Raw genomic sequence first — 26176 nt, 5'->3', positions numbered from 1 at the left:
AAAAGAGCCAAGTGGAAAATTCTGATTACTACATCCAATCAGATATAGGGGGACATTTACTAAAACGAGTGCAGACAGAATCTGGTGCAGCTCTGCATTGTAGCCAATCAGTTTTTAACTTCAGCTTGTTCAATTAGGCGGTGACAATAAAACCTAAAAGCATATTGGTTTCTATGCAGAGCTGCTTCAGATTTTGAACGCTCCAGTTTTAGTTAGTCCCCCCATAGTCACTCTTCAGGTAACACAACAGCTGTGGAAGTAGTGGCTGTCAAAATGCATTAGCAAGTAGGGGAGATTCCTTCATCTACACAGTTTAGCATATATAGGGGAATCTATTGATTTTTCTCATTCAACCGAATGAGAAAAATCATAATGTGTATGGCTAGCCTTGGTAACAGTGTGAGCTCTGCATGTGTACACTTATGTGCTCTTTCTAGTGCATACTTGTAATAGGACCATCAGCTTTTGGAACTGTGTGTTTGCTCTGATGAAAGCACATATGGGTGATTTTTCTACCTTTGTGCCAAAGTGCTTGTATTTGTAAACTGTATCTCCACCAGAAAGAACATGGGACCATATTGTAAAACATAATTTCTCCCACTGGAGAATATAATGTAGTCTATTTTGCATTATGGCTAAAAATGGATCTTCCAAGGACCCTAACTGAAAAAGTTGTCTACTTTCTAAAACAAAATGGTAAAGGAATATTGTAGCTCATTGAAACATAACCAATAGAGTCATTTGAAGATGCTAGTACACTGGTAAAAATGGAATACTTAATCTACATCAACTAATCCATGTCACTATGTATATTTTTACACCTGTATGGATGCACTATACAGCAATATAATTAGTATAAGCAATGCCCACTGCAACATGTATGAATGCATATATACCTACAAGGATTTGGAGGTCTACCAAGAGTGAACCCTCATTCATTCTGGAATAAACAGTTCATGCCAGAGTTCTCTTTAATGTGTTTAACATATTTTTTTGGAACCATTCATTTAGTAGTATTATTTGGTTAATGTATTTAACTGTAGATATCTGTCTGGTTAAACCTGAACACAGGGCAGATGTGGAAAAAAAATATTGATTGATGCAGCTAACTATGCAAAAAATTTTAATAATTTTTAGTAAACTGGTATAAGTATACCATTGTGTCTTTGTGTGTGCTTCCTGCCATTCAGGGCGAATCCTCAATGTCAGACAATCATGTAATGTTTTCATTGCACAGTGCTGTCATCCCAAAACTATACTAAAGAATATGCTAACAAGGGCAGCTTTTGCTGTCCAGTCAGCAAGCTGGGAGCATACAGGGCTTTTTTTCAGCGGGAACATGGCAGAACACAGTTCCAACACCCCCAGCAGTAAATATGTGTAATGGCAATGGGTCCTGAGGTGTGTTGGAGGGTCTATTGATGCTGGCTGCTAGGGGATATATTGTTGCTGGGAAGGGTGTTCTATTGTTGTTGGTGGGGAATCTCTTGTTGTGGGGGGTCATGTTGTTCCAGTGAGGGTTCTACTGTTGAGGGAGGAGTCTACTGATGCAGGCTGCTGGAAGAGCTATTGTTGCTGTGGGAGTATATTGTTGCTGGGGCTCTAGTGCTGCCAGTGGGATTTACTGTTGCTGAGTGATCTGTTATTGCTGGTGGGGGATATTTTGTTGTTGGGGGGGTGTATTGTTGCTGGCTTCAGAATATCTATTGTACTGCTTTTCTTGTTATCATTAACACATTCCTACAAATTACAATTACAAGTTACAATAATACTGTATCCTCTCTCTCTCTGAAAAAAAAAAAAGGTGGTACTGGGAGGTGAGTAGGGAGTAGAACCAAGGGATAATGCTTAAATGTGGGTAGGGAGCGGAGACAAGGAAGGGTGGAGTACCTGCACCTATTCTCTGAGAAAAAAAGCCCTGATCACATATAATATAATAAAAATATAATATAATATAGTTCAACTGTTTGATTAGTGTTAGGTTGTCCAGAGTTTCATATTAACTTTACGTGAAATCAAGTTTAGAACACACCTTACTTCCAGGCTTTTAAGTCCATTTCCAGGATTAGAGTATACTAGAGATAAGCTAAAAAAGAAAAAAATAGCTTAGAGTTATAACCAATGTGTTCTAGGTAGAATCTAGGTAGAATTAAAAAAGGAAGATGTTATTTTATATAATATAGTACCTGACCTAATAGGATAGCATCTATGAGCCAGTACATAAAAGAGAAAAATTCACATGTATTTACCTATACAGTATTATGTAGGAGTGTTAATAAAGGTAGAGGAATGTGACAATCCACAAGTACAGAAAGCACAAAAAACAAGAATAGATATTACATTGGACTATTCCAAATTAGTGCTTTAACATTGGTTTCATATGTGTACAGAATACACTTAATACAATCACCACCAAATGTTGAACATGCATAACTAATTTCTTTAAAAAAAAACATCACTGAAACTGCAAAATGAAATAGTACTGCCAGTGTTCTCTGCTTGTATGGATTTGCCATTGTCTATGAATACAAGAGTAATTATTGTGTAGTATCCTCAAGCAAAGGTATGATTTTGGTTTACATTGTCAAGGTTTTTTAATAAAGTAGTATTAAACCCAAAAACAAAAATGTCCAACAAAAGTGGCAGTAGAGGGACTGGGGTGCTTAGAATGGTCAGCTTGTATTCTGTTGCTCTAACTTCTTAACCAGACTCTGGATCGCATCGCTGGATCCAGGATGAGTATGTTTACCTTGTCCCCTGAATCCAGCAATGTCTCCCCGCAATGCGAGCGGTTCGCCCTCAGCTCGATCTATCATGGAGCCGGGCTCCGTTGCTTGCGAGCGTTGCGATGCACGGAGATGGAGAACAGCGCCAAATTCAAAAAGTGAAACACACACATTACATACAGTATAGTGTAATCTTACAGATTGCATTGCTCTATGTAATTATTTCACATCCCCTTTGTCCCTAGTGGTTTCTCCAGTGTCCTGCATGTAGTTTTATATTATAAAAACTGTTCTTTCTGCCTGGAAACTGGAGATTGTCCATAGCAACCAAAACTGTCCCTTTACATCAAAAGTGGTTTTAGACCAGCTAGAAAACAGCGATAATAAATTAGAATCACATGCAGAATTGAGCGATAGCGATTTGTGGGGAGATCCGTCATTCTGACAAATTTCTGTGTTTTTGATTTGATTACATTATTGAATATTTTTTATTATTATTATATTATTATTTGGTATAATTATCTATAGTTATTTATTATATTTTAATTTATGATTTTGTTTTTCAAATTTCATCATAGCTGGGATGTCTACTAGACTCTGGTTTGGACAGATTTAAGTGAGTTATTCCTAAGAATTGCAGGCCTACAATATAAAACTCCAAATTTCCATGCAAAACATTGTACCGCTTTCAGTACCTAAAATCCGAAATAATCATACCGTCAGGGAGGTTAAAGAGTGTTAGTTGGAGTTTGGCTTTAGTGTGTTATTCTAGAGTAGGGTTTTTCAACCAGGGTTCCTTGGAACCCTAGGGTTTCTTCAGAGGTAGCTAGGGGTTCCTTGAGTAATGAGCATTTCCTTCTTTTCAGATGAGCTCCCACTGACACTATTGATCTTTTTAGCTATCTGTAAGAGGGTAATTCTTCCCAATGACCACAATTGTAAGGAGCATTCTTCCCACTGGCCATCATCACACTAATGTATCATGAGTTGTAGATATAGTAATTTTTAGCAGGGTATCTCAAGACTGGAAAGTTATTTTAAGGGTTCCTCTGTGTTGAAATGGTTGAGAAAGGCTGGTCTAGAGCTTTTAACACTATCCTCTTCTCATAATGACAATGTTGCTTTCCAAGGAGGTCATAATTGCTCTTCTATCCAAAGAAAGTGAAAACCACCACAGCGCACCATATCCAGAGGAAATCAGAACCTTCAATGCAATACTCCCAATGCACACATTCCTGCACCAACAGCTGTATCTTAGATTGGGTGCTGAAATTATCAATGGCTAGAACCGACTGCAATCATGAGAAGAATGTGTCACCAGCACACCAGGATCTCCAAAACTGGGTCCAAAAATTTAATCACATAGTATCAAAAATAAAAGTGACGTTTCGGAGCCACGCAGGACCCCTTCATCAGGCATGTTTTGGTCATGGATGAAGGGGTCCTATGTGGCTCTGAAATGTCGCTTGTGACACTTTTTTCTCATATCCGGAGTAAAGACACCTTAGGACAGGAAGTGTGTTACCGACTACACAAACAGGTGAAAAATAAGGGAAAAAAAACTGACAAAAGAAAACTAATACAGCCATCATATGTATGGAATGATAAACTGCAATGAATTAGATTTTTTTTTAAGTTTGTGTGGAGGAGACAGTTTTTGGTTACAGAATGCCATTAATCTTTAGTCAACACAAAGATCTTATTTTTACAGTTGCTACAAACCTCCAAAATCACATTATCTTGTTGACAGACAGCTTTCTACATACAGTTCACATGTATACTGTACCACATATATATACAGTTCACAGTTACATCAACACTCACTACATCACTACTTACTTTCTTTCATGGTAATTTCCCCATAAAATTGTTTAATTTACAATTCACATATATATGTCACTGAGATGTGTAATCTTTATTTTTTAATGTGATGTAAAAATCAATTTGAAAGCCCTATTTTCTGATGTGTTATTTTATTATCACCTCAAATAGTATTGTTTTCTTTTCTTATCCATGGGCAGCTATCACCACCCTGAAGCTGGTGTTATTGTAAGTAGTGATAACCTGTGAGGTATACTTTGTGAATTTACTTTTACTTTGAATACTTCATAAGGGCTGATAAAATAACCATGACGGGGATATCATAGCACTAGTAGTGGATTAGTGGTACTGGTCAGCATGGTGGCTTAGTAGTTAGCACGTATGCCTTGCAATAATAGGCTACTCAATTCAAATCTCAACATTGACACTACCTGCATGAAGTTTGCATGTTCTTCCATGTGCTTACGTGGGTTTCCTTCCACACTCCAAAGACATGTCTGGTAGGTTAGTAAACTCCTGGCTAAATTAGTCCTAGTATGTGTATGTATGTATTGGGTCTAGGGACCTTAGACTGTAAGGTCACTACGCTGGCCGTCATATGACGTCCTTGACTTTGAGTGGGAATATCTGAATGATGCCTGCAGCTGCAGGCATCATTCAGATATCGTCTTTTAGAATCGGCGATTCCCTACATCATAAGAATGATCATTCTTACGGGCGGTAAGAGCTGACTAAAAAAGAGAAAGCATGTTTGTGAATTGAGATCTGAGATTTACAAAGTGTGGTATCAGGCAAATAATACCAAAAGAAACACAGGTTTGTTGAATTGAACCCTTGCCATAAATATAAATGCATCATTGGTTCAATATTTTATATGTTTTCTCAAAAGTTACTTACGTGGTATTGAAATCAGAGCATTCCGATCGACTAGTATTCGCTGAACGTGCTATGAATGTCATATTTGTCAGATCAAATACTAGTGTGTCATTAGCAGTGACCACAAATTGGGTTGCGTATATCAGAATGCAGGTGTCTGATCCATTTGTCACATTAAATGGCGGATATGGAACTGTCAAATCAGTGGCCAGCAGCTGTCGCCCTTGTTTTTGCTCCATGTCAAAACTCTTTGCAACCTTTAATAAAACAACAAAAAAAGTTGAAAAAGTAGCTTGCCATCAGTCACAAATCAACTTCTAATTTAATAATCTGAACTAACCAGTGTACTATAAGATTTACTAACTTGATTTTCCGTACTACCTTTAAGGCTGGGTTCACACTGATGTGAATTGGAGGGTTTCCCAGCATCCAATTCGCATGACCAGCTCTCTTAGAAACCGGTCCACACATCTCTGGTGCGGCCGTGGAGTGCATTGCACAAGGGTCCTGTGCGTCTTTGGCTTTGTTTCAGATCAATTGGGCTCAATTCAGGGATGCACCAGACCTCTGCTGTGAGCCACATCCACATGTATGCTATGAGGAAGGCTTTGGCTGAAATGCATTGCCATCTTATGGATTTTGCTATTGCTGTAGTACAACAATAAACTTTTCTAATGAAGAAGCCATCGAGTTGCCAGCTCATGCATGATTATTATGAACTTGCAGTGAACGCTACAGCCTGAGAACTGACACTCCACTCATACATTTTCCAATTCTGTGGTAGAGCTTGGGTGAGTCTTTTGTGTTTCCATAGCTAATGTTGTATATCTAAGGATATCATTATAGCATAGTAAGTCTATCTGAGAGTTTCAAAATCTCTAGAAATACTGTCTCTTTGAAGTATACCGTATATACTCGAGTATAGGCCGACCCGAATATAAGCCGAGGCCCCCAATTTACCCCCAAAAAAACTGGCAAACTTATTGACTCGTGTATAAGCCGAGGGTGAGACATGCCTGTCCATCCCTGTGTGTGTGTCCGTCCATCCCTGTGTGTCCGTCCATCCCTGTGTGTCCGTCCATCCCTGTGTGTCCGTCCATCCATCCCTGTGTGTGTGTGTGTCCATCCATCCATCCATCCCTGTGTGTGTGTGTCTCCATCCATCCATCCCTGTGTGTGTGTGTCTCCATCCATCCATCCATCCATCCCTGTGTGTGTGTGTCTCCATCCATCCATCCATCCATCCCTGTGTGTGTCTCCATCCGTGTGTGTGTGTGTGTGTGTGTGTGTGTGTGTGTGTGTGTGTGTGTGTGTGTGTGTGTGTGTGTGTGTGTGTGTGTGTGTCCAGCCTACCTTTGTCCCGAGCCTCCGTCCCGTGCCTTGCCTCCTTGCCTCCGTCCCGTCCCGTGCCTTGCCTCCTTGCATCCGTCCCGTGTCGTGCCTTGCCTTGCCCCCGTCCCGTCCCGTCCCGTGCCGTGCCGTCCCGTGCCCTCTTCGTCGGCGGCCATTGTAAAGTTCAAAAGCTGCGCCGCCGCCTTCGCCTGTGATAGGCGGAACACTGAATTTCCCAGCAGCCTGTGTTCCGCCTATCACAGACGTCGTATCATCCTCGTCCGTAGTACGAGGATGATACGACGTCCGTGATAGGCGGAACACAGGCTGCTGGGAAATTCAGTGTTCCGCCTATCACAGGCGAAGGCGGAGCCGGAGGCGCGGCTTTTGAATCAGAATGGCCGCTGTCTGTCTGCTCGACACGCTGATCGAGCGGGCAGACAGCGATGACTCGAGTATAAGCCGAGGGGGGCACTTTCAGCCTCAAAAAAGAGGCTGAAAATCTCGGCTTATACTCGAGTATATACGGTAATATCTCTTATATCTTAATACCTCACTCTCATAAAGTCTTATCATATCTCACAATTCTCCTTATCACTCTGGTCATCTGTTAAATTTTTCCTATGGTTAGGCATGAACCCTATGTAAATTAAAGTACCCCCCAAACTAACTTTTTATGATGTTTTAGTTTGGGAGTTACTTTATTTCTATTTTGAAAGGGGTTTAAGCCTAACCAGAGGAAAATGTTAACAGATTACTGAGTGATAGAGTGAACGGTGAAACATGATAAGAAATTTATGACAGTGCAATATTAAGACTGGGCAAACATAACAGCCATGTGATTAGGATTATCAGGAGGAGGTCAAAGATGACGCTCATATTTTTCATACAAAAGGTTAATATTAAGTATTGTTCTATGAGGGGTCATCTACATTGCACAGTCCAGGGAATGTGTATGTTTGGTGCATAAGAGATTTTATAGTTTCAGGCCTTGCCTTATTGCTGACCAAATGGTAATTTTCAAGCAATTCAAAGCACTTTTAACCAGCTTTTAATCCCAGAGTTAATCAAATGGATCAAGGTAATCTACTACCAAAATAGCTTTATATTGCAAAGATGTTGGTAGATTGGTTTGACTCTTTCTATAATTTTTTCAACTTTATAACAAGTTAAAACATGTTAAGCTTAGTAAAAATGCTCAGTGCATACCCAATATTAATATCCAGGCTATTGATTAAAAAAATAACATATTTTTTATGAATCATTAGTTAGCAAAGCCTAAGGTAAATATACTATAGATAAGGTTATTTAGTGCTGAGAATTAGTTGAGAGGAGATTTGGTTAGTGTTAAGGCCAGGGGCCAGCTAATCTTATGCCCCCTGCTAATTGAAAAGCTCTATCTCTGATTTAGTATGGAACGTGTTGGATCTCCGCAGAAAGACCACAGCTTCCACATAGAAAGCAACGTTCCTTCTCTACAGTATGCTGGAAAGGGACAGGATATTCTACTCAGGCTGTGGCTACTTTCTAAAGAAAACAAAACTGTAATGGCCCATTTACACATTTATATTGCAGTTACCACAGTGGCGGCTGGTGAAATTTTAAGATGGGGGGGCGCTAGACCACGCCCACCCTTTTGACCCATCCCACTTCTCATAATCCCCACCCATTATAGAATCCACCAACTCCGTCCCCTGTAGTACATCATATACAAGGCTCTACATTATACACAGGGCTCTATACTTCATATACCAGGCTCTACATTATAGACAGGGCTCTGTACATCATATACCAGGCTCTACATTATACACAGGGCTCTGTACATCATATACCAGGCTCTACATTATACACAGGGCTCTGTACATCATATACCAGGCTCTACATTATACACCAGGTTCTAATGACACATCAATATGTCTGACAGCCCAGCCACACTCCTCGTTCACCAGAGAAAAAAAAACAGGAAACACAAAAAAGGTGGAGGTCACCGCAGACAATGAAGTACAAGAAAGCCTAATAAAATAAAACAAATACAGTCATCACATTTAGTGACTGCAATAATGCAATATCTTACATGTTTGCCTTTGGTGGTGGGATCAGAGGGATGGTGATGATCAGAGACAGAAGGATGGAGGTGGGGTGGGGAGTTGGATCAGTGGTGGGTGGGATGGGATCAGGGACAGAGGGATGGATCAGGGACAGAGAGATGGTGGGTGGGATAGATCAGGGACAGAGATATGGTTGGTGGGATGGATCAGGGACAGAGAGATGGTGGGTGGGATGGACCAGGGACAGAGAGATGGTAGGTGGGATGGATCAGGGACAGAAGGACAATGGGATGGATCAGGGACACAGAGACGGTGGGTGGGATGGACCAGGGACAGAGAGATGATAGGTGGGATGGATCAGGGACAGAAGGACGGTGGGATGGATCAGGGACAGAGAGATGGTGGGTGGAATGGATCAGGGACAGAAGGACGGTGGGATGGATCAGGGACAGAGAGATGGTGGGTGGGATGGACCAGGGACAGAGAGATGATAGGTGGGATGGATCAGGGAGAGAAGGACGGTGGGATGGATCAGGGACAGAGAGATGGTGGGTGGGATGGATCAGGGAGAGAAGGACGGTGGGATGGATCAGGGACAGAGAGATGGTGGGTGGGATGGATCAGGGAGAGAAGGACGGTGGGATGGATCAGGGACAGAGAGATGGTGGGTGGGATGGATCAGGGAGAGAAGGACGGTGGGATGGATCAGGGACAGAGAGATGGTGGGTGGGAGGGATCAGGGACAGAGATATGGTTGGTGGGATGGATCAGGGACAGAGAGATGGTGGGTGGGATGGACCAGGGACAGAAGGACGGTGGGATGGATCAGGGACAGAGAGATGGTGGGTGGGATGGATCAGGGAGAGAAGGACGGTGGGATGGATCAGGGACAGAGAGATGGTGGGTGGGATGGATCAGGGAGAGAAGGACGGTGGGATGGATCAGGGACAGAGAGATGGTGGGTGGGATGGATCAGGGAGAGAAGGACGGTGGGATGGATCAGGGACAGAGAGATGGTGGGTGGGAGGGATCAGGGACAGAGATATGGTTGGTGGGATGGATCAGGGACAGAGAGATGGTGGGTGGGATGGACCAGGGACAGAGAGATGGTAGGTGGGATGGATCAGGGACAGAAGGATGGTGGGTGGGTGGGATGGATCAGGGATCAGGGACAGAGAGCTGGTGGGTGGGATGGATCAGGGATCAGGGACAGAGAGATGGTGGTTGGGATGAATCAGGGACAGAGGGATGGGTGGGTGGGGGGAGGCTTCATATGGGCTGTGTGTTTCACAAGAGCCTCCACTGACACTGCCAAACCGAGACACAGCAACACCAGTGGAGATAAACAGAAGCACTGACGATCAGCACTTGACAAAACACACAGCCCGTGTGAAGCCTCCTCCTCCATCCATCCTGTAGCTCTGCCCCCCTCCTGTGGATTTCCAGCAATGCATCTACGGTCTACCTTGTTTCATAGTGCACTGCAGTTTACTCCTCTGCTCCTCCGCTCGGCGCACTGATCTGACGAAGACCGGAAGTGACAGACTAGTCTGTCACTCAAGCCCATAGCAGGCGCCGGGCGGATGCAGATCGGCATTTTTAGTTGCGCCGCAAGGCGGGTTAAAACCCCGCAAATGAAGCGCCGCGTCTGCAATCTTGTGATTGCGTTGACGTGGCGCTTCACATAGTGCACTGTGTCCGGCGCTCGTACACAGTGCACTTAAGGACTTTTTTTCATTTTTTTTTTTTTAAAGGGCCATTTCAAAAAAAAAAAATATTTTTTTTTTTCAATTTTTTTTTTTTGTGACTGCCTGGAGGGGGGGGGGGGGGGGGGGCGGCGCCCGGGCGCCACCTATGGACGGGCCGCCACTGAGTTACCACAATGTATGATAATCCTCCATACATGTGTATTGGCAATGACACCTAAAAACACTGCGCTTGCACTGTAGTGCACACCAATGCCCTGTAGCATATTCCAATTGGAAAAGTTGGAGAAGCAGGGCAATTACATCACACTTCCCACTTCATCCTATCAGAGAACACTTTGCATTCATTGAGAAAAGGCAAAGCATTCTCTAAATGGTGCCCATACCACACAGCTGACTTCCTATATTCAAAATGCAAGCAGGGCAGTAGGACCCAGAAGCAAGTGGAGATTACTTGGGTAGTGGTGTCCACTACTCAACTTCAGCAATTTCCAGAAACCAGGTGCATCAGCCAGGTTTGATATATGCATAGTTACATTGGTGCAGGTTGGACCAAATTAACTATGAATAAAATATCCCAACCTGGAATTCCTCTTTAAAGGCGTATTTTTTAAATGTATAATGGACATATTAGGCTCAGTTCACAAAGCTTTAACACAAGGATGACTATTTTTATATTAGCCACATGCTATTTTCAAATGTCTTTGGATCTAAAATAGAAATCAATCCTCCTATCTTTTTACAGGTGAAGTTCAGTAACTTAGCATTTTTTTAGAGCTGTAGTCGCCATGGTGCTGAACATGTGATCAGCTACAACATCAACCATTTGAGGGCTTGAAAGTGTGGTTGAGTACTGAGATAAGCACACTGGCAATTACTATCACCAGACGCATGCCTTGAATGCAACTTTTTGGGGAAACAGCTGAATCTGTGGGTTTGGATCTACTTTCATTGAAAATCTATATTTTTTTTTTTATAAGTATCCTTACCCTGTGTGTTAACATTTTATGAATTAGGCTTATTACATATTAGAGGTAGTTAGGAGTCTATTTATAAATGTTTTTACAGAAGATTTACACAACTTTCTCCCCATGAATCACACATTTTCTAATTTCATTCAGTTAGAAAAATATGTGAATCTTGAATGACAATTGTGTGAATCTTGGCCAAAATAATTTACCAATATACCCTGTAAAGAATTGGTCATCAACCCTGTCCTCAGGGCCCACTAACAGGCCAGGTTTTATGTATTACCTTGAGGAGATGCAGACTAGAATACTTCAATCACTGAGCAGCAAATTATATCACCTGTGATGTATCTTAGTTATCTTGCAAACCTGGCCTGTTAGTGGGCCCTCAGGACCAGAGTTGATGACCACTGCCGTAAAGGGTATCTATAGCAAATTTTTTTCTTGTTATGGAAAGAGTGGGGAAGGATACGATCTAACAGCAACATAGAAAAAGAAGTAAAAAATTGTTAAAAGTCAAGTAGGGGAATTCTATAATTTAATAAATACATTTTAATTGTTGTCTGTTCCCATGTTTCAAATTTTCCTTCACTCTCTATCTGTTGAAACATTGTCCTCAGAAAAGAAAAAGTGAGAGGAAATTTCTCTAAAAGTAAAACCTGACAGCGGTTCTATCCTTTCCCCATTCTTTGAAAAATGAATAAAAAAGTTTTAGGTATACATACACTCTAGGACAGCTATATCCACCTGATCTCGATGGAAAAAGGTACTGCATCATGCCAAGCACTCAGTGCCAAGAATTTATATACCATACAACAAGACCTATGAGTCATAACATTGAAAGAAATGTCCCTGGAGTTGAACACAAAATCTATTTCTATTATTCATTTTTCGTAAGGTTACATTAAGCCAGCCATGGACTGTTCAAATCTCAGCTGGTTTAACAGGAACTGGCCAAGATTTAAATCATTTATGGGCAGGCTGAATGTACCCAAATTAATCGAGCAGTCAACCCGGGTACAACCAGCCTGTAAGATTTTACATGCAAATATTGCTAGCAGCTGTTAAGCTGTTCCCTCCTGGAGAACACAATGGCTCCACAGGAGGGATTCCCTCATCAACAATGACTGTGTTGATGGGGGAATTGAGTCTGATGAGTCTGTCGTGGTTTCAGGAAAGAAATTTGCTCCGTCTATGGCTGACCTAAACATAATTTCTATTTTCACACTCTATTTTCCAAAGGAAATAGGATTTTCTAATGAACTCTTGCCTTTAGTCTAGTTAGTTAATTAAAAACCCAAGGAACATATGACCAGACAAAACACTGTAGTAGTTTCTTCCATCACCTATGACACAAATTTCCCAATGAAAGTTTCCAAGGGATGTTACCAGATTGTAAAGAGAAACATTCTAAACAGAAGTTAATAATACAGAAATTCTTGAAGTGGATGATTAAGGGTCAGTTTCAGTTTTTGACAAATACTGGAGAGTTAATATAACATTTTTTATATTGCTGGGACACTTCAGTATTGGCATCTCTGCATTTATGTTCCCAGGCATTCACATATGACACATTAACAATAAAGTACTTCTGTCCCTGGTGGAGTTTTAACATAACTCTTAATTTGGAGAGAAGAGGAACCCAAAATTTCAGGGTGGATCAGAAAAGTATCTGGAACTGTATGAGAGTTATATTACCTGTGAACTCCCCAAGTCATATATGAACCCAACAGGTGGTTCCAACCACTAGGCTCTGTCCATAACTGGAATATCAATTTTAATTCAGAACATTCTACAGATTGCTTGCATCACTCTATGGACAAAATATCTTAATGTAGAGGGCGAGAATTATTCGAGTCCAGAGGCTGTCATGGTACAAATGGTGGCCTTTTTAGGTGTTCTTGATTCTGCATTTGTTCAACATTTGTACACTATCTGCTGAGTCATGCTCCAAACCGTAAGCTATAACGCATGTGCTATTTTAACAACTATTATTTTCAGCTCTCATCTGATGTCATTGTGGAAAATAACTAGTGTTTCATCAAATAAAGGTTGTTATGTGACAAAAATGTAATGCATAGAAGTCCAAAGCCCCCAAAATTATGCTGTCAAATGTACAGTATTTAATATTTATTTGTAATATTTTACTAAGATGAAAACCTAAATAAATGAAGAAAACAATGCATAATAGGGAAATCCTTGACAAATTCCATAACAACATTTTAAGCTTTTACAAATACTTAGTTTGGGCAGCACGCTGGCTAAGTGGTTAACACCTCCACCTAGCATCATCGGGTTGTTGGTTTAAATCCCAACTATGGCACTACCTGCAAGGGGTTTGCATGTTCTCCCTTTCCCTGTGTGGGTTAGCTTCCACACGTCATAGACATGCTGTTAGGTAAATCGACCCTAGTATACAGTATGTATGAATTTGAGTTAGGGACCTTAGATTGTAAGCCCCCTTGAGGGAAGGGACAGATGTGAATGTACAATGTACAGTATGTGTAAATTGACAGTGCTATATAAATACCTGTAATAAATAATTATTCCTTCACATCTCTGTACAGGTGAAGGTGATTCCTTACGATAAAATGCATTACTTGATAAACGGTCTCCTACAAATTTTTTGGACAGTTAGGAATGAAGTCTTATTGGTCTGTGGCTATTATTTTTTTTTTTTAACTTGTCTAATAAATTTTAACACTTCCATAAGAAGGATGGAATTTCACATGGGCAATGTTTTGTTGTGTAAAAGACGTAAAATTGTTTATTTTAATTTTGGACAGAGTTAGGAAAGCATATGACCCCTACTAGGATTTTATTGCATTCTGTGTCCCAATTGGAGAGATTTCCCTTCAGTTCTTGTTGGGAAATTTCTTCTTTGGAGACACAGGATGAAAAATACACTTTTTTTTAAATGAAATATATAGGGGTTAGAATCTCTCTCATATTATTGTTATTTTGGTATCAACAACCCATATTGCACTGTCTGCCTTGAGTAATGCACAGAATGTGTGGCCATCTATGGCACTGACAAAAGTGACCCATTTCTCTATATTAGGTTACATTCAGGCTGCCAGAGGGACAAGAAATAAGTTGAATTCTCACCAACAAGGTCATGGATAATAATAAAAAAGTGACCGAAGTGAAAAAAATATTTACTGGAAATGGAGGGGGATGCGTAAATAACAAAAATGTTAACTTAAAAAAGAAGAAAATATTGTACACAAAAACTCCTTTTATTATCTAAGGAACAAAAAACCCATCAACATTTTATTACAATAGTTGTATGTTAAACATTTCTACTACTGTAACTAAGAGCCACAAGAGATTAGGCAACGTGTTCACGAAAGTTTGTTAACTATTAAGAAAAGAATGCTCGGTAAAGGTACACATTGTCCAGAGGAACGTGTTTCTTTGAGAGAATGAAATTTGACACAGCAGAATTTTGCTAACAAGAAATTCATAACTTTATCTGGACAATGATTGCTGAAACCTGAGTATATGCACTGCCAGTCTGTTAAAACTTTAATCAAGGTCTCATACAAATCTGCCAAACTGTCAATGTTCTACTTTATTGGAGAACTGGTGTACAGGATAAGACAAGCTGGAATAAATAAACTATAACCTCATTACATGTACCTGTTGTCTTAACAACAGAGGAAGCTAAGGAGAAAGAAGCTAAGAATATAATTAATGGCATTGCTTCATTATTACAAAACCATAAAGTTCACAGGATGAAATATTATAAGCTCTATTTCTGTACAAAGTGTTATGTTGTTATTTGAATGTGAAAATGTAATATTTTTATCCTGAAATTTATACCTCACATATAAGCAAAACAGATAACATTTACAGTCACTGTCAATAAGAAAAGAACTTTGGGCAAACAATAAAATGTTTTTAAAAGCATTTAAAATTGCCATTCTTTTACTTATCTTGGTATTGTGCACCTATTTTATTCTGACATCTGCCACCAACAGCTAATAAAGGGTCTGGAGCATATTAGTTATGAGAAAAGGTTGTGAGCACTGAACTTATTCTCTCTGGAGAAGAGGTACCTGAGAGGGGATATGATTTCAATTTACAAATACCGTACTAGTGACCCCACAAAAGGGATACAACTTTTTTGTGGAAGGCAGTTTAACAAGACTCCTGGCCACTCATTAAAATTAGAAGAAAAGAGGTTTAACCTTAAACTACGTAGAGGGTTCTTTACTGTAAGTACGGCAAGGATGTAGAATTCCCTTCCATAGGCGGTTGCCCCAGCAGGGGCATCGATAGTTTCAAGAAACTATTACATTAGATAAGCACATGAACAACCACAACATACAGGGATATACAAGGTAATACTGACATATAATCACACATAGGTTGGACTTGTCTTTTTTCGACCTCACCATTTTTTTATGGGGCAGGTACCTGGTCAGGTACCTGGTCCCACTTTTGGTTGGATTGCCGCAATGATCTAAGCAGAAGTTTGGCTCTCCCCTCCTACCCCATAGCCTTCTGGGACACATCACAGGTCCCAGAACACCGCGGGACCATATCAAGTCCCAGAAGACTGCGGGACCATAACTCGCACATTAACAGTGGGTTTCTCTTAGTTAAAAATCAGCTCAGGTGAGGACAGCACTGGATCCTTGGACAGGTAGGTGTCCTTATATTAAAAGTCAGCAACTACAGTATTTGCAGATAACTTAATTTTTTGTAGAGCTCCTCTTTAAATTGTTTTGTTACTTTGAACAATGTTTTCTTACTGGGTGTGTTCGGTTTCTATTTTTTGTGGGTGGTTGATAGAAGAAAGTAGAGCATGTGAGTAGAGGACAGTGGAGCAAATAAGAGATGTTGGTGATCAGTCCTCCAATACAAAACAAAACAAAACAAAACAAAAATAAATCAGTTGCATAGAAATGTAGATATGTTTTATAAGATCTCACTGTCTTTGAAGACAAATTAGGCATTTACTTGATAATTTCTTCTGGAATATTTAGGCCTCTTATTTCTTATCTTTTAAACCAAGGAAACAGTTGCTGTTTGCTCATTGCTGCCATCATCTTGTTTGTTTGTTTTTTCATTTTAGTGTAGAGTTACACTGAAATGATCAAAAAACATCTTTTGGTGGCATCTTGAGTAGCATCACTTTACAGTATTTAGTACAGGCATTATCTAATCTCAGTATCTATTAGCTGTTATGCACGGAACAACCCATTTTGCTAAATTCATCCAGTCAGGCACTTATTCTACATTAGCCTTTCTAAAACTTTTTACCACTGAAGAACCCTTGAAATTATGTCTAGTCCCTAAGAACGCCCGCTAAAACAATTCATTGGGAGCCAGTGGAAAAAATGTACCGTATTTATCGGCGTATAACACGCACTGACGTATAACACGCACCTTAACTTTAAGAGGGAAGTTTCAGGAAAAAAACTTTCCACAGACCTCTGAGCCCCCTGCATGGTACACAGAGCTCCCTGCATAACACACAGACCCCCTGCATGGTACACTGAGCACCCTGCATAACACACAGACCCCCTGCATGACACACTGAGCCCCCTGCATGACACACTAAGCCCCCTGCATGACACACTGAGCCCCCTGCATGACACACTGAAACCCTTCCATGACACACTGAGACCCTTCCATGACACACAGAGACCCTTCCATGACACACTGAGCCCCCCTCCATGACACACTGAGCCCCCCTCCATGACACAATGAAGCCCCCTGCATGACACACTAAACCCCCCTCCATGACACACTGAGCACCCGCATGGTACACAGGCCCCTTTCATTATAAAGCCCCCTTCCTCCTCTGCACTCCCAGGAGAACACCAAGTCTCCTGGGACGGCATTGCCAGCATGCTCTGGATCAGAGCTAGTGAATACCTCCATTGCCATCGCTGCCGGCCCCTTCTCGTGCGCCGCTCCTCCTGTGTCACCTATGGATCTTTTGAACACCTCCATTGGCGCCGTGGACCTGTCTCTGGTCTGAATCATTGAGGGTCACATGACCGCTCTCCTCCTCCAATCACAAGCTACACTCGAGGAAGGGGGCGGAGCAGGAGGAGGAGAGCGGCGTTGGTGGAGGGGTTTGAATTGCCATACAATGGCATGGGGGAGCGGTGTGTGGAAGGTGGCCGGCAGTATTGTTATTCCGGAGTTGTCCTGGCAGCGCTGTCCCACGGCCAGGAGTGTCAGACGGACCGCCCGATCCCCCCCCCCCCCATGAAAAAAAAAATATCGGCGTATAACACGCAGGCACAGTTTACCCTCTGTTTTCAGGGTAAAAAAGTGTGTGTTATACGCCGATAAATACGGTACCTTGTATAGGCGGCTAGTGTGAAGAAAGCCCCTCCCCTACAAAGGTGATAAAAATGCCACCCTTACAAACACCAAAGAAAAACACTAATGTCATGCAGCTAGCTTTTCCAAGGGTGCTGGCTCTGAAATTGTATTGGCACCATCAAACGAAAGGTCAATTAGCCACAGTTCAAGGAATTCCTAACAACCTCTGGAGGAACCCTAGGGTTTCAGTATGGCTGTTCTGCAAAATTTAAGGGTAGATGTACACGTGATTGTACAACTATATTATAATGTATATGGCGAATAAAAACCTACAAATAGGTTCTATTCAGCAGATTCTTGTATCACACATATGTTGGCATAATCAGATTGCAACATGCATGATTAGCTTTTTTCATAAAGAATTGTAAAATTTAATATAGGTCCACTTTAATATGAAGTGGTTGTATACCTCAAAAATGAAAAGTGAACAAAGCACATTTCTTCATAGCGTGTACAAGCCTCAATCCAAAGCACTAAGTCTGGTTCTTCTCTGATCTCTGTGATATCTGCATGAGTCACTGATAGAACTCAAAGCTAAAACCTCAGCCTCATGAGAGATGGCCAGCCCCCCTCTAGCACACAGCATGTTACTCATAGACACAGCTCTGTGTTTTTTCTCTTTGAGCCTGTTACGGGGGGGGGGGGGGGGGGTTGTTCCTTGCCTCCAATCAGCTATCAGATTTCACAGAGCTCTGATGAATGGATCCCCATCCCCTGCTTTCAACTGCTGAAAGATGTTGTGTAAAATGTGTGTTTTTTTTAGGAGGCTGTGTATTACCTAAGGCTAGTCACTTTACTGGGTATAATAAACAATTAAAAGGTGCAATAGTCTGGGAAATATATGGAGAAAACCCCTCCTAGCATGCAGACAATAAATAAAGAAACACTATATTTAAAAATTAGTTAAGTGAACATTTTAGATTAAACAATGGAGTCCATAATAATAAAAAATCATTATTACTAAAGTTCAAATTTTAAAAGAAAGGAAGGGAGGTTGAGCTGAATTCCACAAGCAGGGCTGCCTCCAAAGGGGAACTGAAAACAAATTCCAAGATTCTACAACAAAACACAAAGCAAAGGGCGCCTCTGGGTGTAGTCATATAAAACAGTGTAACACTCTCTCCAGCACGGCCCGGCTTTACTATCCAGCTGTGTTTACAACATTTGGCCAGGCCTCTAGGGAGCAGGAGGAGCCCTTGACGGACTTGATGACACTCATGATGGATGTATTTTAATTGACATGCTTACAGTCAACTTTAAAAATGTGAGTTGCCTGTACATGTAATGTGCAAATAAACTTTTATACGCCTACACCCAGAGGCGCCCCTCTCTTTGTGTTTTACTTTACTGGGTATATGTAAGGGTTTAATACCCCTTTAACCGCTTAAGAACTGCCCCACGTACATATTCTGCAGCAGGGCAGCCTTTATCTGCAAAATCATATACCTGTATGTGATTTTCTTCTTCGGCTCTAGGGCGCATGCGTGCCACTCGAGCACTGCTCCCACTGCAATTGGACACAGTGGGAGCCAATTAGAGGGTCCAGTGGACCAATGGCTGCCGGAAACCCAGCGATCATTCCGAGAGAGTTCTGAGAGAGGCAGAAAGGCGGCCTGCCTTTGTACACAAGGCAGATCGCCATTCTGTTAGTAAAGAAGACAGATCTTGTGTTTCTGCTGAGCAGGAACATGGATCTCTGTCTTCTTACAGTAAAACCATCCCCCACACAAAGTGCTCCTAATCTCAGATCATTACCTGTATAGAAGACAGCTGGGAGCCAGAAATATTGTTGATTGATAGGGGATCAAATACTTATTTCACTCATTAAAATGCAAATTAATTTATAACTTTTTTTGAAATGCGTTTTTCTGGATATTTTTGTTGTTATTCTGTGTCTCACTGTTAAAATAAACCTACCATTAAAATTATAGACTGATCCTTTCTTTGTCAGTGGGCAAACATACAAAATCAGTAGGGGATCAAATACTGTAGGCGCATTAATTCATTTTCAAGGCCAAATTAATCATTTATTCTGGTCATGGGAACGAATTAATACTTGAGTGCTAAACATGCCTAGTAGACATAGGTTAATATGCAGGGGTTTTTCGAGGCAGGAAAAAAATGCCAGATGCCCCTAATAGCCACAATAAAAACATCCATTGTGCATGAGACTTTATAGATTATTCTGAGCACAATTGATGTATAGAGTGTACATCTGGGAGCAGCTTCTGGGTATTGGATGTTCAACAGAGAGCGTAGTTGTTTTTCACTATATGTTACCATCGTTTTCTTTCTAAATAGACTTTAAAAATATAAATATCACACTTTTTAATGATTACAAAAGGAGTAAACCTATAGTCTGCTATTCTTCCAAATTCTGACCCCGCTCAGTTCACTGAAACGAAAACAGTAGCCAGTCTGTCATCCATATATGATAATAAAAAAAACTGAGCTAATATATCACCTATAACTATAAAATTGTTAAATGATTATTCAAACAGCGTTGAGAAGTTTTTCACCTTGGTTACTTGCTCATAGTAGACTGAAATGTTAGAGAATGTGTCACACAGTAGCAAATCTAGTTAGAACCAGACTGATGCAGTTTTTTCCAAGGGAAAAAAATCACTTATAAATAAATGTAAACATCACATACCTCACACTTGTTATTTTTATTTGGGTCTTGTGAGCGTTTCTTGCACACGAAATGCTTTGTTTTAGTCAGGGTGCAGTGCGATGCCATTTAATTGCATAACACTATTTACTTTTTTTTTTAACATTATTTTAAGTATCAAAAGTGACATGTGACCTGCAGTGCCTCAGATGCAGCTGCATCTTACCACAGCTCACTACACATCCCCTCCCCGCTGCATTGAAATGTGAACAGGGCACAAAGAAAACAATTCTTTCCTATGTGCCCTAGCAGCGACTAGTGTTTATCCCGTGCGGAAAATGCCAGTGACTATATTAAAGAGCCCTAATGAATCAAATTATTCCTCGAGATTTAATAAAAGTTTCCTCTGTGGGGGGGGGGCCTTTAAAATAATCACCTTTTGTTGCTTTGCAGCCTGAAATGAAGACAGGCACATTTTTTTGTTTTATCCAGCTGTATTTACTATAGCATCCAAGTGGAAGATATAACACCAACATGTCATAAAAATAATAAACATTCAAAAACAGAATCACTGAGTTGGTAAAAGGATCGCCCCCTTGTGCCAGTATTTTGTTGGACCACCTTTTGCTTTAATTTCGGCCTTTAGTCTGTTGGGATATGTCTCTACTAACTTTGCACATCTAGACTTTGCAATATTTGCCCACCCTTCTTTGCAAAACTGCTCAATTTCAGTAAAATTTGATGGTGACCGTTTGTGGAAAGCAGTCTTTGTCATTCCACCAATTTTCAATGGGGTTTATGTCTGGGCTCTGACTAGGCCATGCAAGGACATTCACCCTTTCCTCCTTTAACCACAGTATGGTCATTTTTTCTATGTGCTTTGGGTCACTGTCATGTTGGCATTGGCATCTTTCTGGTAGAGGGCTGCAGATCCTCAAGACTTGTTTTGCCCCATCCATTTTTCCTTCTATCCTGACAAGTGCTCCAATTCGTGCTGCACAGAAACACCCCCATAATTGGATATTGTCACCTCCATGCTTTAATGTAGGAATGTTGTTATTTGGATGGTGAGCTGTATTGGATTTATTCATTTGGTGTTGAATCCAAATAATTACTTTTTAGTCTCATCTTACCATAACACCTTTTTCCATGTGGCAATCTTGACTACATATGGCCTTTCTCGAGGAGTGTCTTTTTTTCTTGCAACCCTCCCATACAAGCCAAATTTGTGGAGAATTTGTGAAAATGTTGTCACATGCACACAATGACCACTCTTTGACATAAATCCCTGCAACTGCTTCAGAGATGCTGTAGGCCTCGTGGTAGCCTCTCTGGCCAGTTTCCTTCTGGCTCTTTCTTCCAGTTTGGATTGACATCCTGATCCAGGGAGGGTCTGTGCTGTACTATATATTTTACACTCCTTATTAGACTTCACTTTTAGGCATTGATAAAGCCTTTGAATTTTTTTTTTTGTATCCACTTGTGCCTGTCTGCAACTTTATCACATGGATCTTTTGACAGTGCCTTGCCACCCATAGTCGATTGTTTGCTTCAGTTGAGTTAATCAAAATGACCACAGCTGATCACAGTTGAAAGTCAAATAGCTTTGAGAAGGTGATTAGCTACACCTGATTGAGTTTACAAGTCATTTATAGGAGGGGTGATCTTTTTTCCAACTTTTTTCCAACTTTTTCCAACTAAGTGATTCCATTTTTAATATTTTTAATATTTTTTTTTATATTTTTTCTGACATGTTGGTGTTACATCTTTCACTTGGATGTTATAAGTTGTACTGAGTAAATACAACTGGATAAAACAAAAACTGTGCCTGTCTTCTTTTCAGGCTGCAAAGCAACAAAATATGATTAGGGGGTGATTATTTTCTATACTCACTGTATATTTATATGTGAACTCATTGCTGAATACAGAAACAGCTTAATACGGTCACTGTAATAATCAAGTACAACAAGGGATATATTTATAAAACATATACTGGACAGATGTCATAGACTTTTGTAAGCATGTTGCACACATTTTGCTGTAATTTCTTTAATAGAGTAATCTCTATGATCCATCAAGTGGGGGTATATATTTTCATTGGGGTATTTCAGAAAACTATACCACAGTTTGGACCCTAGATGGAGCAAATAATCATAGGGATTCCAGTATTCGAGAAATTAAAGAAATTAGAACCAAAATTGTGTGTGTGACACAATGTGTGTGAAATTTGTACCACAAATGTTTCATAAATAGAACCCCAAGTGTTTGTATCTTTCACTAAACCAGTTTACACTTACACTTTTTGGTGGATCAAGTATGTTTGAAATGTTGTATCATCTCATAGACATTTAGGCCTATTGCACACAGCTGCCCGAAAATGGAGCATTTTTAGGCATACAGGCTTTTTTTTTTTTACTGATGTAAATGCAGGCCGTTGTTTTTAATGTGCCTATACACAGTAAAAAAAAACACAGAAATCTGCAAATCCACACATATACACGCATACGCCACACTTTCACCCCCTTCCTGCCCAGGCCAATTTTCAGCTTTCAGTGCTGTCGCACTTTGAATGACAATAGCATGGTCATGCGACACTTTACCCAAATTTATTTATTTATTTTTTCTTTGAGACAGATAGAGCTTTCTTTTGGTGGTATTTAATCACCACTGGGTTTTTCATTTTTTGCCAAACAAATGAAAAAATACATAAAACTTTGAAAAAATATTTTTTTTTGTTTATGTTATAATTTTTTTAGAAATGAGTAATTTTTCTTCTTCACTGATGTGCACTGATGAGGCTGCACTGATATGCTGCACTGATGGCCACTGACAGGCACTGATGGGCACTGATAATATGGCACTGATGGGCACTGATGAGGAGGCACTCATGAGGCTTCACTCATATGCGGCACGGATGGGCACTGATAGGTGGCACTGATGGGCACTGATAGGCAGCACTGATGAGCGGCCCTGATTGGCACCAACAGGCATCACTGATGGGCACTGATTGGCAGCACTGGTGGGCAATGTTGAGTAAGTACTGATGAGGAGGCACTGATGTGGCTGCACTTATATGTGGCACTGATAGGCGGCACTGATTGGCACTGATAGGTGACACTGATAGGTAGCACTGATGGGCACTAATAGGCATCACTGATAGGTGGCACTGACAGGCATCACTGATGGACACCAATTCGCAGCACTGGTGGGGCTGCACTGATCATCAGGACACTAATGATAAGTGCCCTAATTGTCAGTGCATATTTTCCCTGTGTGGATTTGCTGTTTTTCAGCTCTCCTCCCCTCATGGGCTGTCAGCGTGAGAGGAGGATTGCCTATAACTGGCAAATCGTGTTTACATTGTGGTAAGCTGTGATTGGACACAGCTGATCATGTGGTAAAGAGCAAACGTTATTGGCTTTTTACTCCCATCACAGATCACTGCCAATGCGCACCGTCATATGACGCCATCCCAGCAAAGTGCGTCCTCGCTGTAGCCATCATTCAGGTATAGCGTGGTCACAAAGGGTTTAAAATAAAGTGAAAATAATTGTTACACATGTGTACGTAAGCGTGGATAGATACTAATACGTTCAAGTACATTACAGCCCATCCTCGTGTTTTTTCTGTCAAGAATATCTGATGTTCATACATCAGTACAGTGTGCAAGTGTTAATTTTCCTTAAGAAAAATTGACTGGCAGCAGGGCTATTTTGTCAACAGATTAAGGCTGGGTTCACACTGCAGAGGTTTATGAGAACGGATGTGATTCGCACCGCACTGCAGTGCAAATCACATCCGATCTCTGTGCGATGCGAGTTCAGCCATACAGATAGTATGGCTGAATTCGCATCGCACACGGCCCAAACTCGCACAGGACCCTTTTTTTGGTCCGCATCAGAATCAGATCGCATGGGTGTTCACACCATGTTCGAGTTTGCAGATCGCACTGCGATATGCGAACTGATCTGGGGGTGTCATTAACGTTTCACTGACACTCCCAGCGTTCCCGCATCGCTGCAATGTGAACCTAGCCTGAAGGGGGAAAAAGCTTACACACAAGACAGACATTTTGTTACACCAAACATATAAGCACACAGTCCTACAGACACTTCAGAATATACTGCCTGGCAGCAAGGTGCTGGTTTAACATATCTAAGTAGAATAGTCTAAACTGTGCGGACACAAACTAGGCAAGCAAGTTTCCTACTAGGGATGGGCCGAACACCCCCCTATTTGATTTGCACCAGAATATGGAAACAGGCAAAAAATTTGTTCGAACACGTGAACACGGTTAAAGTCTATGGGACACGCACATGAATAATCAAAAGTGCTAATTTTAAAGGCTTATATCCATGATATTGTCTTAAAAAGTGTTTGGGGACCTGGGTCCTGCCCCAGGGGACATGTATCAATGAAAAAAAAAGTTTAAAAAATGGGCGTTTTTTCGGGAGCAGTGATTTTAATAATGCTTAAAGTGAAACAATAAAAGTGTAATATTCCTTTACATTTCATTCCGGGGGGGGGGGGGGGGGTGTTTATAGTATGCCTGTAAAGTGGCGTATGTTCCCATGTTGAAAACAGTCTGACAGCAAAATTACATTTCTAAAGGAAAAAAGTAATTTAAAACTACTTGCAGCTGTAATAAAAGTTCATTGATAAAACGGCATGGGATACCCCCACAGGGGAGCCCCGAACCCAAATTTTTAAAAAATGCATGGGGGTCCCCACAAATTCTATGCCAGGCCCTTCAGGTCTGGTATGAATATAAAGGGAAACCCCCTGCCAAAATAAAAAAAATGGCGTGGGGGTCCCCCTCAAAATCCATACCAGACCCTTCAGGTCTGGTATGGATTTTAAGAGGAGCCCTGTGCCAAAACAAAAAAAAATGGCATGGGGTCCCCCCAAAAATCCATACCAGACCCTTATCTGAGCACGCATCCTGGCAGGTCACAGGAAAAGGGGGGGATGAGGGAGCGCCCCCCTCCTGAACCGTACCAGGTCACATGCCCTCAACATTGGGAGGGTGCTTTGGGGTAGCGGCCCCCCAAAGCACATTGTCCCCATGTTGACCCCTTGACCCCATGGGAGGCACCCACCATAATGACGGGCCTCTCAGGTGACAGTTCTTTTATAACTGAAGGCAGAGCCACACAATGACATTGCCGGTTGACCCCGCCCCCCTTTCCCATAGCGTCAGAGGGGGCAGGGCCACCCGGTCACGTAACAGAGTGACCCCGCCCCCTCTCATGCTACGGGAAAGCCATAGGGATGTCCCCGTGCCCTCAGTTATAAAAGAACTGTCACCTGAGAGGCCCGCCATTATGGCGGGTGCCTCCCATGGAGGCAGAATGTAGGCGGATTGCGTTTTTTTTCTTTTTCGGTCCATCGGAGCGCGAAAAGAAGAAGAAGAAAACTCCGTGGGACAGTTTTATTTTCAATTTTTCCCCCTGTGTCGTGGAAAGGTAAGCAGTCTATGGCTATAGATTTTCCACCTGCAGCTATGACACCACCAGCGCCCTGACTATAATGAAATTAAAATATGTTGAAGAAAAACAACTAGCTTCTGAGTGCCTGGGAGGAGAAAGAAAATAGTACAGTTTCGTAACACCACATACAACTTAAAGCCATTTCCCAAACGTGTAATTTATAGGACTGGTATTTTTCCATGTTGACCCTGAAACTGAACTAAAAATAACCCTCTCCCTGCCATATGATATTTAAAAAAAAATTGGTTTGG

At 41.2% G+C, this 26176-nt stretch overlaps 1 protein-coding gene across 1 annotated transcript in view; it reads right to left on the bottom strand.

Annotated features, from left to right (window-relative positions):
* LOC143962677 (V-type proton ATPase subunit S1-like) overlaps positions 1-26176 on the bottom strand; it is a 130580-nt gene that overhangs the window by 19844 nt on the left and 84560 nt on the right. The window contains exons 7-8 of the mRNA XM_077472042.1: positions 5445-5680; positions 2033-2086 (exon numbers count right to left, since the gene is read on the bottom strand). Coding sequence (XP_077328168.1) covers positions 2033-2086; positions 5445-5680 — 290 coding nt within the window. The remainder of the gene's footprint in view (positions 1-2032; positions 2087-5444; positions 5681-26176) is intronic.

The sequence above is a fragment of the Lithobates pipiens genome, unplaced genomic scaffold, assembly GCF_037356315.1.
Source record: "Lithobates pipiens isolate NorthernLeopardFrog02 unplaced genomic scaffold, aLitPip1_a1.2 Scaffold_8, whole genome shotgun sequence".
NCBI lineage: Eukaryota > Metazoa > Chordata > Amphibia > Anura > Ranidae > Lithobates > Lithobates pipiens.
The sequence above is the reverse complement of the archived record's forward strand: the minus strand, read 5'-3'. Positions and strand labels throughout refer to the sequence as shown.